A 14021-nucleotide genomic window follows, 5' to 3' on the forward strand; every position below is an offset into this window, starting at 1 on the left:
ACACGTCGTAGTCACTTCACTCCCTGTGAGGCGCTCTGCGCAGCTCAAGTTGAAGGCTGCTGATCTTCACCGCGACACTTCAGGGAAGGCAAACCTGCGTTTTTAAAGATAAACAATGAGTTATTTACACGCGTGAACTCCAGCAGACGCCTTTCCCCCCCGCACGGTTCAGCCTGAAAAAGCTTTAGATACTAGTGAACAGACACACCGCGCAGCGAAGATAGCGCACGGCGCACAGGGACAAGATCATGCACTGTCAAGCCGAGTTGAGGCTCTCCTCCCCCGGGCAGCTGAAGGCTGCCAGGCGGCGCTACAAGACTTTCATGATTGACGAGATCCTCTCCAAGGAGACTTGTGATTATTTTGAGAAACTTTCTCTGTACTCGGTGTGCCCTTCGCTCATTGTTCGGCCGAAACCTCTTCATTCGTGTTCGGGTAAGAACTGCTTTTTTTTTTTCTTTTAGACTAATTAAGAAAGAGATAAATTAGAGAAAATAACAGAGGAGATTATTAGCACTTGCAGATTTGTGGGAACATGTTTACGCACGGAAGTTGCACTTTTACGCACAACGTCCGTTTTATTATTGAGGTTACAAGGCTATAGTTTTTGTTTTAATTTGAAATGTGAATTTGAAATATGATTTGCAGTGGAAAAGTTTTGCATCGTATATTAGACAGGCGAAATGCACAGTGGACGTTTTCCACTTGAGCGTGTGTTAGGTTGTGCTGGTGGAATGACACATTTTGTTTGGTCCCATAAAGTTGTAATTATTATTATTATTATTATTTTTATCATAATTCACCGTGCATACCACTGTGCAAATGAAAACTATTGATATTTGTACCGATTAGAATGCACCCTTTGCTTAATGTATCATCTCACATTTGGGGGTTTGCATCATTATTTCAATAGTTTTTCAAGGGAATCGTTTTCAAATTAATCACAGTTAATTTAATGCGTCCTCCTCGAGCTGCTCCAGCGACTTCACCTTCTTCACTTTATAAATCACAGCGGTTATAGGACTTAGTGTTGAAAATCAAAGAGTGTGTGAACGTCAGTGATGCTTAAGGGCTTTTGTTGGGAGCAAGATGATAAATGACTAAACTGATATGTCGGTGTGGTCATACATAAAAGTCAGCGAGGAGGCAGTAGGACAGATAGTAAAGATAAAGTCAAATCTCACTCTACAGGTCCGTGGTCACTGAGCTGTAACCTTTAGTCTCTGCTGCCATTTGCTTTGATTAATATAGTTAAATCAAAGGCCTTTTTCTGGAGAGTTTTGCAGCTGCTGCTGGACATTTGCAAATGGAAGGATTGTATCTTGTGAGTGTTCTAATGTCAAAGAAAAGTATATGACCCAAAACTGTGAGCAAGAAAAGTGGATTTAACAGTGTGGTCAGTAATACCACTCTATAACAAAATCACTGATAAAACAGATAAATAAAACTGCACATTGACGTGTCTTGATTAATAGAGAAAATAGATGATGGAAACTTAAAAATTATTTACTTAAATCAATCACTTGTGCTTTAAAGCTGATTGTTTTAATGTTAATCATTTTTGTGTCAAAACTTTTGAAGTAATGCTTTCTTTCATTTGGTTGCAATTATCTATATCTATATATGATAGCTAAATAGATAGGTTTTGCAGCCCTTCAGATGTACCTTATAATTACTGAAAAATACTAAGATAGTATGACAAAGTTCAGTTGGCAACGCACGTTATCTTATCAAAGTAAAAACTCTTGTCTGATTCTTAATTGTAATTCCAGATGAATCCAAACAACTCAAAGGCTCCTGCACACTCAAGTAACCATTAGGATAAATGCTCTAAAGTCTGAAATAATAGCCACTGCAATTTGATGATGACAGCGGCGGGTGGATAAAAATAGGGGAAGCGATTCCCTCATCCCTCTGATATGGATTGGTGTATGCTAGAGGGCACTATGACTGGGCTTTGGCACCCTTCTGTTTGGATGGATAGAGTAACCCGCCCTGCATAACAGAACACTGTGCCCACCACTTATTTGTAGCTGCGGGGGTGTGAGACACAGTATATTCCCCAACAACAATGGCTTTTAGTGCTTGATATAGAAGCTGGCAGGCTTACAGGTCCTAGGCCAAAGAGAGGCGTCTGGTCCCTGCGTGGTCCCTGAACAATAAAAGTTGACTTCATTCTGTAAAAGAAGGGATGCTATAACCACCTGCTACCAGCGGAGGCCGCTGAAAGACAGTGATGCCAATAATGTTGTCTAAAGGAGTTGCTAACAACTTAATTGTTGGTTTTATTGTTTATCACTGGTATTCCACTCACACATACCAGCTTAATGTACTGCCTGCATTTGTCCTTGTGAAATTTTTTTTGTAATCTCTTCCAGCTCCTCAGTCCATGTTTTGTAATGTGTGATGAAATACAGACCTTAATGTAGTACATTAAAAGTGGTTAATACTCGTGGAGTTAATTCCTTGTCAGTTACAGCAGGATCTGAGACAATGAGCCCTGAATGTTGAACTATGTAATGGCAGGTTACAATATTTCATTTGGAGTCCTGTCTCTCAGCAGGACCCAGGGCAGGGCTTTTAGTGGTGTTTTCTGGAAGAGGTAAAGAGATTAAGATCAACTGAGGTGTAATCTCACCTGACAGCATGATGAAAAATAAACACACACACACACACACACACACACAAAAGTAAGGAGTGTGTGCAGCCGGAGGGCCGCTGCTTACTGGTTTGGTACTGACTGAGGGCTTACAGAAGAAATCCAAGTGAGCAAAAAGAGTTTTCATCACATCTTAAACCCTAATCTGCAGCAGACAATGAAGTCTCCCATTAAGCATAAAGCCATATTGAAAACGCTGATTACACCCATGTCAACACAAAGAGGCAAGTACGCGCACACACAAAGACAAAATCTGTACACATTTTCCATCTTCAGTTAGGGATAAAGCTTGACAACCTGTCATCTCCCCGTCACTTCTGCAAAACCGCTGCCATCAGATTTTTCTACTGCAGCAAAGATTCAACAATAAATCAGTTCTAAAAGCAGCTAATGCTACAGGCTGATTTCAGATGCCACAGGAAGACCCATGTGGATCAGGTATCAGATTAAATAGTTAACACTTGTGTTTAACATCATGTCTTTTGGTAGAGCTTCAGCTGGAGAAGTTTGTCAGAGTGCCTGGGAAACGACTGACAATTATAATCAAGATGCTCTTGATTTGTTGAGAATTGGTATCAAATTGCTCTTATCTGTCATGTCCTGGAGCTGAATGCTTCTAATTAAAGCAATGAGTTTGAACAGATAAAGAAGCTGCGTGGCCTGTTTCCCTTCCTACCCTGACAGTGTTTTATTTACAGTCAAAGGGCAAAGCCAAAAAAACAAAGAGCTGTTCAACTGAGCAGCTCTCTAGCTGTCACCAGAAAGTTTATACCCAAAACATGGCAAAAGTTCACGTACACTTGTCATAGCTAAGCTATGAATCATACATTTCAGCCTCCCATTGAACAAGAAGGAGTGCGAGCAGAGGTGCAGATGTTATGATAGGGAGCAGGCAGGTGCAGGAAACACTGTATACCTGCTAAGAAGTTGCTGCATCGATGCTCTTTGTCATGCAGGTGGAAAAAAATAAAATCTCTTCCTTCACTTCATGACAGTTGTTTGGAATATTAAAAATTGCGGTCCAATTTAATAAATAATTGCTCCATAATGACTACGTAATCAATAGAACAAATTGTTGGTATTGAAAGGAGTGTTCAACAAAGGGCTCTTCTTGATCTATTCATAGCAGGTATGTCTTCTGTAATGGTGACCAGAAGCGCTTGTGCCAGTCCCTGCATTCCGACCGTGATTGTCAAGAGTATCAGTGTGCTTTTGCATGGGCCTGAGTGCGCTCTTGCTGCTACTCAAACAGTTTATTTGTAGACTATTGACAGGATACTGGCACTTGTCAACAACATATCACAGAGACAGCTTCGCTGTCAGTGGAAAGTCACCACGAGGGCTGACATTTCCCTCCTTGCGCTCTCTCTCTCTCTCTCTCTCTCTCTCTGAGCGACTGTCCGGAGACAACTTCAAGCTCCTTGTTGACAAGAGATTTCCTGACCATCCCAAAGACAAACTAGGACTTTTTCCTTACTCAGAACAACTTGAGTGACACTTTCGCTTGGCTTTTGTATCACTCCATGAATTTCATAAATGTTCACGTGAAATTCCTCCTGCCAAGGAGTGCCCACAATAACCCAGATGATTCACTGATACCAGAAGAGCTAACATTAATGAAAGATCAGATTTACGGAGAGAAAAACCGAGAGCAATATAAATGGAAAGGCATAAACGGGGAGGGAGAGCACACAACCGGAGAAAAGAGGTCTTCTTGTCTAGACCTGTTGCAGCAGCAGCAATCTAATGCTGGAGGATTAGTGATGACCTCAGCGCCTTACTATGATGTCATGATGAGCCCAAGGCAGTGTCTGATGTGTGTGTGTGTGTGTCTTTCTCTATGTGTGTGTAGAGCAACTGTGTGTACTTGTATGTGTACTTGCATGCCTCACTTATACTCCTCATGCATGACTTACATCTAATGCTGGGGTTTACTGTTTGTTTGTGCACAGTTTATATGTATGGATTACGATGCTGTGAGGTTAGAAACACGTTCCACCTCGTTCTCTTCTTCGTTTCATTTGTGCTAAAGTCCAGATTTTCTCACTGATCTTAAGGAAAAAAAAATATTAGAAGGTGCTGAAAATAACAGGAAACTACCAGGAACTAGCAATAAAAATTTTTTAAAAAAAATCAAAGTCAGGGTCTGACTTTATGTCTCCTGTGGGCCTTGCTGTATATGTGTGTGTCCATGTGTTTGTGTTGTCTGTTACGGTTGATGAGGAGATTAAGGAGACAGATCCACCGCAGACAGCCAGGAACACACATGCTGTGTGTGTGTGTGTTGGTGTGTGACAACCTCCTATTTTCTCCGCTCCACTGCAGCCTTTTATCTCCCTCCATATCTTACTCTACTCCTATAATTCCCCCTGTGTCCTCTCTGCTGCTCCTTATCAGCCCGTGCATTACAGTCTTCGCTGTGCTCAGTTTGCTTGTAAATTTTGGTTTAGGGATTGGTTTTTATATTTGAAGCTATAAGGATTTTCTGGCAGATATTATATTCACTTTGGTTGACCCACCACATCCTCTCGGCCAACCTCCTGGTCTCCTTCCCTCCCACCTCGGCTCCAGACAAGTGTTACTTTTTATTGATTCTGGCGTCTTGCTGCTTCTGTCTGCACTGATAAGGAGCAAAAACGTATGTGCGTGTGCGTGTTTTGTATATGACTGTGCAAGTGCGAGAGCGACTGTAAGAGAGGGGGGAACAAGTTTATTAGTTGAACAGTGCTTGATTTAGTTTTTTTTATTACAGCTCAGCCTGTGTCTGAATGTGTGTGTGTGTGTGTGCGCATTTACATCATGCTGTCAGGCTCAGTGTGTGCTTGTGGTTTTGTGTTGGGAAGCTGGTTAGTATTTAACAACCTCTGAAAAATAATCATTCATTTGAAGAGTTCAGAGGAGCAGTGTAAAACACAGCCTGCGTCATCGAGGTCACAGCCCTCTACATGGACGAGGTCAAAAGCAAAACACTTTTCACAGCAAACACAGGGACTGAGGAGCTTGTGAGAGCTTACTAAAAACTTGCAATGATTCAGAAGGACACCTGATCTTTTTTTTTTTTTTTTGTACTTTTCTTTAATGCTTTTCTTTCTGTTTCTGTCATCTGACGCACTGTCTCTGTTCTTCCAGGCTCCTCGTCACTACGTGCCTACCCACTTCTCTCAGTGATCACGCGGCAGCCTCCCAACCTGCCCCCCCACCTCCCTCAGCCGTCGTCCCCGGGAGGGGTCCCCTCGCACCTGTCTTTGCTCTCCCCGCAGCATCCACGAGGCTCCGAGCCTTCGCCGAGCCAGACGCCCCTCAGCATCAGCAGCGAGTCGGAAACAGAGCGCAGCACGCCCCGCCTCAAGAAGCCACGTCGCAGCCGCACCATCTTCACCGAGCTGCAGCTGATGGGCCTGGAGAAGAAGTTCCAGAAGCAGAAGTACCTGTCCACACCAGACAGGTTAGTATAGTTAATTTACTTGCATCTGATTAGATAGATTCAGACAGACTAGGTAGATTGGATTAGGTAGATTACAGTTGCACATACAGGCAAATACACAAATCATCAAAACACACCAACACTAAAAGAACACACTGCATAAAAGCAAAAGCAAAAGCAAAAAAATCAAAAATGGTGAATCCGGACTGGGATAACCTCATAGCTACCTGAAATGATTTTGTGAGGTCACATAAAAGAAAGCAAACCACTGATGTGTTAAAGGTAACTAACATCAGATTTATTAAATTGCGACCTGAAAGCTACCAGAGTCATATAAGCGTCACTCAACTGTGACATTTTGATAACCTGCATAGCTGGCATAAAGTGCATTTTAAAAGTACAGTGCAAAGCATGCGCACACATTCACAAAGCCACAAGTGCAATTATCAAGCGGTGGTTAACCTAACATCATAATTTTTGATTTATCCTGTGGGGAATGTCTCGTGTAATGTGAATTTGTCTAAGCCAGAGCATTACCTCAGCATTCTAGTTGAGACAAGAGTAACGTTTTAACCCTGAGCTCGCGAACAGCGAAAAGCCTCAACAAAGAAACACTGCCTTATTCAAGAAAACGGGGACGGTGGCCAACGCAAGCAAACAGAAATGTATTACACTGATTTACTGCCAATCATTTCACACATGTGCAGGTGTATATAAAGTACATTTAGCTTTCTACAATAAGATGAAGTAATCTGCATGTTAATATCAGTGTCTTAAGTTCCATTCTGTGGGTCATTTTTGGGACCTGACATGAGGTTAGACCATATTTTCCAGTTTTATTGTACGTCTTGCTTTTATATTTGGCCTGCAGGCTACTTTTCCATTATAACCCCGAGTGGTATTGAACCGTAAGTGTTGTAAAAAGCTTTGCTTCACATGCGCAGTAGGAGTTTCAAACTGCCTGTGAAGATTTGCATCAAGTTGAGATTGGCTGTAAGCACACTCCACCCACATTACTCAACCTTTTTGTGTGTGTGTGTGTGTGTGTGTACCCATGGGGAGTAAATCAGTGGTGATTAAAAAACATGAATAACTGGCTTCATGTACAGTATGTTCATGCACTTAGACATGCATATAGCTACACTTTCCACACAGACGTGTCTAATATATCTCTTTGCAGTGTATCTACTCACCACATCTAATCTAAAAAGACATTAGCATATTTGGAATAAACCAGATTTATTTGTTATTCTATTTACATCCCGTCCGTAGGGAAAACTCCCACGATGCATTATTAAATATATCACATCTTGGCTTGCCTGGGGCTGTTGGAAAGGCGCCATGCCTCATCTTAAAGCAGAAGCCCTGAGGCAGAGCACAACTCAGTGATCAAAACCAACCACCCGTATGGATGGCTGTGCCAGAACATTGTGCCCCTGTCAAAATATCCGATTCTGACACTGTGTTGAAAATTAATTAAATACCCAGCTGGCAGAAAAAAAAATCAACAGCGAAAATCCCCTTTTTAAAACCCCACATCAAAGGTGTGGCGTGCTCCCCACTTTGGTTTGTTATGATCCAGAGATAACTTCACTTTTCTCTTCCTTTTCTTGGCTTGAAAACTCTGTGGTTTTGAATTAAGACTACGTGTGGGGACTGAAGGAACCAAAACCAAAATTACGCCTGAAAAAGACTAATTTAATTATTTATATGGTAGAGCAATGATGATTTTACGCAGCATCCAATTATAATAATTGGTGTCTTAATAATCCTTACTGTCATCATCATCATCATCATCAGAAGGTATTCAGCTACACCCATGTAAGAGGTGAGAGGTGTGAGAATGGAACAAAATGGCGGTCCTGCAGTAGCCTAGAGGGAGTAACTCAAATACTGTTTCTGTTAATGTGACTGTGTGGTTTCTCTCCTTTGAGAACTAATGACCATAAATAAGTGGGGTGTTTTTTTTTCCTTCTGCAATTACTTTTCCTTGCCTCCAGTCGTTGCCCCCTTATAGACTGGGGTACATATGATAGGGAAGTTTGATAGACAGCTTGATTACCTGTGTGTCTGGTGTTTTTACACACACATACACATGAAAAGAAAAGAAAAAAACTCCCCACACAGTTCTTTATGTAAGGCATAAGGTTATGTAGATGATCCCATGAATCTCAGGGATTTGTTGTTGCTCTGCTTTTTAGATTCTGTTCTCTCTTTTTCTCTGTCTCGGCTTCCACTTTCACCATCAAATGAAACTCAGTTCCTTTCACTAGGGGGTGGTAGGGATGAAAACCCCTTCATCTGACTATTAGAGACTTTGAGAAGAGCAGGGAAGAGGAAATCTCATTTAAAAAAAAAAAAAAAAAAAAAGCCCTGATAGCTGCTCCTTTCCTGTACAAATGGATGCCTTGCTCACTTTATCTGTCCCTTCCTGAGGGATCACATTTCACACCAGCCAATAGCCCTATTAGTCATGGATCAACACATGTGGTGGATGCATTCAGAATTTTCTCCAGTACCCCAATCATCCAGCTAGAAGTGCGATGATTGGATTACTGACCTTGGTACAGATGTTTCAAACACTGTTTCCTTAGCTGCAGGTGTACAGTGTCAAACGAGAGCTACAAGCAAATCAGCTTTGATGTGAGATTCAAAGGCAGAGTTAAGGGTAGAGGAGAAGTCTTACTTTGAGCACTGTGCTTCAGTTTGCAATGCTGGCAAACTCTATATGTAACGCTGCATTATATACTAGACAGAAATTGGTAATAATTTCTATATTCTCTTGTCAGAGGAAAAAAAGTGATGAAAATTGAAAAATTTTAAAGCATGTGGATAATATGGTATATTGCTTGGACAATAAACATAAAGTGTATGAAATGTCCATCCTAATGTGGAGCTTGTTTTGCTTGTGATCCTGCAGATTAGACCTGGCCCAGTCACTTGGCCTCACACAGCTTCAGGTGAAGACATGGTACCAAAACAGACGCATGAAGTGGAAGAAAATGGTAAGTGATAGCACCACAGTAAAGTCCGACATGACATGGGAACAATATTCTTTTCCTATCATCATCTCGAACATTTTCTATTTTTTGTTGCTTGTACAAGCAAACTTCACAAGTACAAGTACTCACTTGTACAAGTCAGATTCACTAAAGCCTCTGAAGTGTGCAAACTTTTCATAAATCTCATGGTTCAGGTTATTGAACACCACCAGTTCATGAGGAGGTGCATGTTTATGAGATTTGATCATTACACAATATCACAGTAATCAGCATCCCTGAAATTGCCATATAGGGCTACATGTTCCGCTGTGTTTGTGGGCGGATTTCATTCAAAAAAATATTACCAAAGCATATGACTCCCCACAGAAATTCAAATCCTGTTATCAAAAATCAGCACACAAAAAGATATCAAGATTAGCAGGCTGTCAAAATAATTAGAAAATGGTAATGGTTCAGATGGCAATGCACTATGCTGTGACAGAACTGTGGTTTTACAGTAAGTTAGATGCTAAACATGACCTTCCTAAAGCAAAGCAGTGATGGAGATACTAAACGAGAGAATGGTAGCTTGAGGATGGAACAGCATAAAGACACAGACAGGCAGACTGTACATGCTCTTACGACATGGTCCGTGAACTTTGTCCATACGTCAAAGAAAACTGCAAATACGAGAAAACTGGCAAATGCCACAAAGTCTTTTAAGTCACTGAAAAAAAAATCTCTGAATCTGTTTGCATGAATGGTTTTTGCGTGTGGGCCGAGTCTTCTCATGTCTTTATTTGATTTTGTCATACTTAAAAGTATAGCATTTTATCTCTTCCAAAATAAAGTATGGCTTTGATTTTACTGCTAACCAACTGTTGCGTGTTATGCTGGTTTGCACTACAAAAGTGAGGGAAGCAAACAGAGGGTCACAACATGGCAGGAAGAGAGGGTGTGGAAAGACAAAGAGTGGTGTGAGGTATGACCGATGATGACGGCAGTGAGAGCAAACACTTTTGTAGAAGGGTCAACAACTCAGAGAACAAAAACGACCTGAAATCGTTAAAGATAAATGAGTGCATAAGGGGCGGCCAGCAGCAATATGTCTTCTCTTACTATAATAGCAAGCGTTGCCTTCGACTGCTGCTGCCATTTATTACCAGAGAAGTCCACTGAGATTGTCTGTGTGTTATCCTAGGTGCTCAAAGGAGGTCACGAGGCCCCGACTAAGCCCAAGGGAAGACCCAAGAAGAACTCCATTCCCACCACAGAGGAAATAGAGGCTGAAGAGCGAAGAATGAAGATGGAGGAAGAGGAGAGGATGAGGAGGGCGGCCGAGGAAGCAGCGCTGACTCATGGAGGAGAGGTGTCTCAGCTGGAACCCCAAGATCTCAGTTCAGAAACTCACAATCCGGCCAGAGCGATGGAGGAATCCGAGCGAGAGCTGCCGCTCCAGATGCAATCAGAGACTCACGCAGCCAGCTAAGCGAGAACAAAGCAACCAAAGACTAATGACAACCTGAAAACAAATAGTGCCTCAGGATCACTGTAAAAAGCCTGTGTGGTGTTTAGAGCCATTTACTTTAGGGATTTGACTGGAAACATATCGGTGGTATCCAACCTTTACCTAATGTAGCCTTTTATTTTTTGTGTACTGGAAAATGTGCCATGCAAAAGAGCTAACGTGCATAAGACACTGATTGCACTGGTTAAACTTTGGCCTTTGGTCCACAGTACAAGGAGTGTAAATCTGTCAAATCCAAACAGGTCAGTCAAGCCTTAATCACAACACTGTGGCATGTATCACAGCATCTACTCATTATGCTTTTCAGCCATGGAAGATCACACATACCACTGATCCTCAAAGCTGCCTCACATAGTGCATGTGCCAAAATATCAAACTCTGCCTTACTGTAGTGTCTCTATGTATTTATGTACCATAAATCACTCCTCACTGCCAAAAACTATCATTTTAAACGGCTACAGTGCCTTGTCAGTCTCAGAGGAAAGCTTTTAAAGTGTTGATAAACCTAACGATCAAATGCAAGTATATTTTTTACAGTGATTTTTGACAAGTGCTGTTTTTCGGAGACAGAGTTGTAAAGTTTAGAAAAGAACACTTCTGAACACTGCTTAGACTGGAGTTCTCAGCTTTAAGGCACAAATGTGTTCATCATTTGCTCAGTGACGCTTGCATTTTTTTTTTTAACCTGAAAAATCAATATTTCTGCAAAGCCATACACTGTATCATACTGTAGAAATGTGTATAAAGTATAAAATATATGATCTTTTGGCTATATATGTAAAACAGTATTTTTAACTGCTGTTTTAAATTGGATTTAAATAGTTTGGATGTATAATGTTACAGCCGCCCCTGATGTTTTTTCCTCTTTCTGCCACGGGAGTCAGGATGACTCTGCTTTCTGCCACGAGGCCTCTAAGACTCTTAAGCTGTCACAGTTTCTCAGAGGGAATAAATCATCGCCTGTGCCAGAGATGCACGGCAAATGCTGAACATTTAAAATCTCAAAGACGTTTTTAGCTCGCAGGCTTGCATGAGTACCCCAGACCTGCATTAACGTAACACTGCCTTCAACTGTCTGTCACTGACTTCTCTGCGTACTTCAAACTCTACTTTCTGTCCTTGCAAAGATTTGTAATTTTCAAGAAGTTTCATTTTTTGAATTATACAGATTTATTTTTATTTGTTATTGTTCCATATGAAAAGTGCAGTATTTTTCTGATGTAAATAATGCTTGTTTGGTAAGCCTGTTTGCTGTTTTTTTTTTTTTTTTTTAGGTTTGTGTAAAATCATTTTTACCATATACAAGTGTGTGTTTATGTATTTAAATACACTTAATAAAATAGCTATCATTTAAGTCGTGCCTGGTATTATTGTGATGCAATTAGTTGTTTAGGTTGAGTGGGGAAATCATTTTAACCTTGGTGAGTTTTGGTTGATAAAATTCTTCTTAACAACAACAACAAAAGTGACTCCTTACTTTTGGATCAAGCTTCATATCTCAAATGCATCACAGGCTAGATGATGCTAGTTTTGAGTGCTCTGCATATGCAACCAGAAACAACGAATCAACAAACTAATCTGCTGTATCTCAACTGAAGTCACCTATCGTATGACTCCTCAAAAAATTCAGAGATGTACTGTCACGACATGCTAAGTGTGTGTAAATCAAGCAGTTACAGTAGCTCTGGCAGGTTGAAGTTCAGGCAGATCCATTACTGAGGAAGCTTTTGAAGACGTATTAGTTGTAGTCAAAGTTCACCATAAATCACAAGAAAGAGAACAAAGCATTTAAGCACTCAGTGTTGTGACATTTATCATCTTTATCTGTACAGCAAACAAGATGGCCTGTTGTGCACCTAAGGGCTCCTCCGTGACCCTGAGCAAGTGAGGAACAGTCTAAAGTGTATTTTTAGTGCCTGATACCGGACATGGATGATTTCTAAAGCAAACAGCAGAGGTTAGCACTGAGTGATGTGTACTGTGCTTAACGCCTTGTGTAAACACTCTTAGTATGCTGTATATGTGTGTGGATTCAACAGCAGAGGCCCCAACAATTCTTGGATGTATGATTAAAAATTCTACTTTTTCAGTCTTAATGAATTGATGTCCTCTACATTATTGCTGTTTTTTTCTCCTGTATCATCTTACACACACACACTTACATATATATTACATATAAGAACATTTCCATCTATTGTGTTTAACATCTTTAACTATCAGCAATTATAATTTCAGCAGAATTAGTGGGTGTGATCACAACAAATGTGAATATGAACATCTATGAGTAAAATTAAGATCTGCTTGCCAGGAACTATGCACAATTATGAGAATTTTACAAATGAAGTGTTTAACAAGAACAACTGTCAATAATAATAGAAAAGATTTTAGAGATACAGTTTTTTGAATCACACTAATAAAGGCACTAGAGGCCAAACTGATATTGCAGGAGCATTTGCTATGTTGATCACTCTTACTACTAATGTTAATGAGTTCTGTCAGTGAAACAAATATGCACAGCACAATGTGTAAATTAAGCATGAAGTCCTACAAACAATGCTGTGCTTTCAGTATTGGCATGTTAATCATGATCCTTTAACTGTCCCCATTCCTTAAACTATACTGAACAACTGCTTCCAGCTGCTTGGTTAAAGGCACAAGGAACACAGCTTGTACTGAATGTATGCCATCAACTGTTGGCATATACAGTAGTTATTTCCTTGGAATGTACTAAACTTTTATTATCCAGGATTGACTGTGCCACTCAGCTTAGCCACCTGGTTAAATTAAGACTAGAAAAACAAAAGTCCCTTGGAGCAGGTACAGTGCATGTGCATTAATTGCAGGGAATGAGTGCAAACATTTTCCTATTAAATGTCCTTGTGAAAACAGAGGCTCTGGCTGGCAGGCAGGGAGGAAGGTCTGCAAGGAACCGCACTTTGCAAGTCTCCACAGGCTGGCGAGCTCCTCCAGGCTAATTGTTGTGTGGCGAGGTAAGGAAGACTTCCAGAAACAGCCCTGCGGTGAGACACTGGCGGCCTAATTGGAGAACCTGTTATTTTCTCACAGGTCCAAGTTCAGCTGTAGGTCACAGGAGTGGAGTGGTGTCAAGCCTAGCCAGCCCCCTTTCCCCCCCACCCACTAAGACAACTATTGCGCACCTTCACCTGTCAGCTTAGCGTACGCTCAGGTAATTAGCAGGGGCTGATGCGAGAAGGGGGAGTGGGCGTAGCTCATGGTGTTTCACGCTCATTTGTGTTATGACAGAGGAAGTTATCTCTAAACGTTGAGTGCAGGACCAACAGCAGGGCTTATACTTATGTCAATAAAGGCGGATGCTTTCTATGACATGCACAATGCTCCCCATTGTCTTCCATAACAGTGGAGGGGAGGCACTCATGCCTCTCTGAGGTGCATGAGGAAGACATGTGC

The 14021-nt window shown here is 41.2% G+C and overlaps 1 protein-coding gene across 1 annotated transcript; it reads left to right on the forward strand.

The window, feature by feature from the left end:
* barx2 (BARX homeobox 2) lies at positions 1-11940 on the forward strand. The gene is made up of 4 exons (XM_041045522.1): positions 1-435; positions 5789-6104; positions 9004-9088; positions 10266-11940. The coding sequence occupies exons 1-4, from the start codon at positions 249-251 to the stop codon at positions 10551-10553; spliced, it is 876 nt and encodes a 291-aa protein (XP_040901456.1). The 5' UTR covers positions 1-248; the 3' UTR covers positions 10554-11940.
* The last annotated feature ends 2081 nt before the right edge of the window (positions 11941-14021 follow it).

Source organism: Toxotes jaculatrix, chromosome 9 (genome assembly GCF_017976425.1).
Source record: "Toxotes jaculatrix isolate fToxJac2 chromosome 9, fToxJac2.pri, whole genome shotgun sequence".
Classification (NCBI taxonomy): domain Eukaryota; kingdom Metazoa; phylum Chordata; class Actinopteri; family Toxotidae; genus Toxotes; species Toxotes jaculatrix.

Bases quoted from the DNA above. Each gene is read 5' to 3' on its own strand.
- barx2 (XM_041045522.1), top strand. From the start codon at position 249: ATGCACTGTCAAGCCGAGTTGAGGCTCTCCTCCCCCGGGCAGCTGAAG. The intron at 6,105-9,003 runs GTTAGTATAGTT...GTGATCCTGCAG, and splicing joins TACCTGTCCACACCAGACAG to ATTAGACCTGGCCCAGTCAC. The intron at 9,089-10,265 runs GTAAGTGATAGC...GTGTTATCCTAG, and splicing joins GCATGAAGTGGAAGAAAATG to GTGCTCAAAGGAGGTCACGA.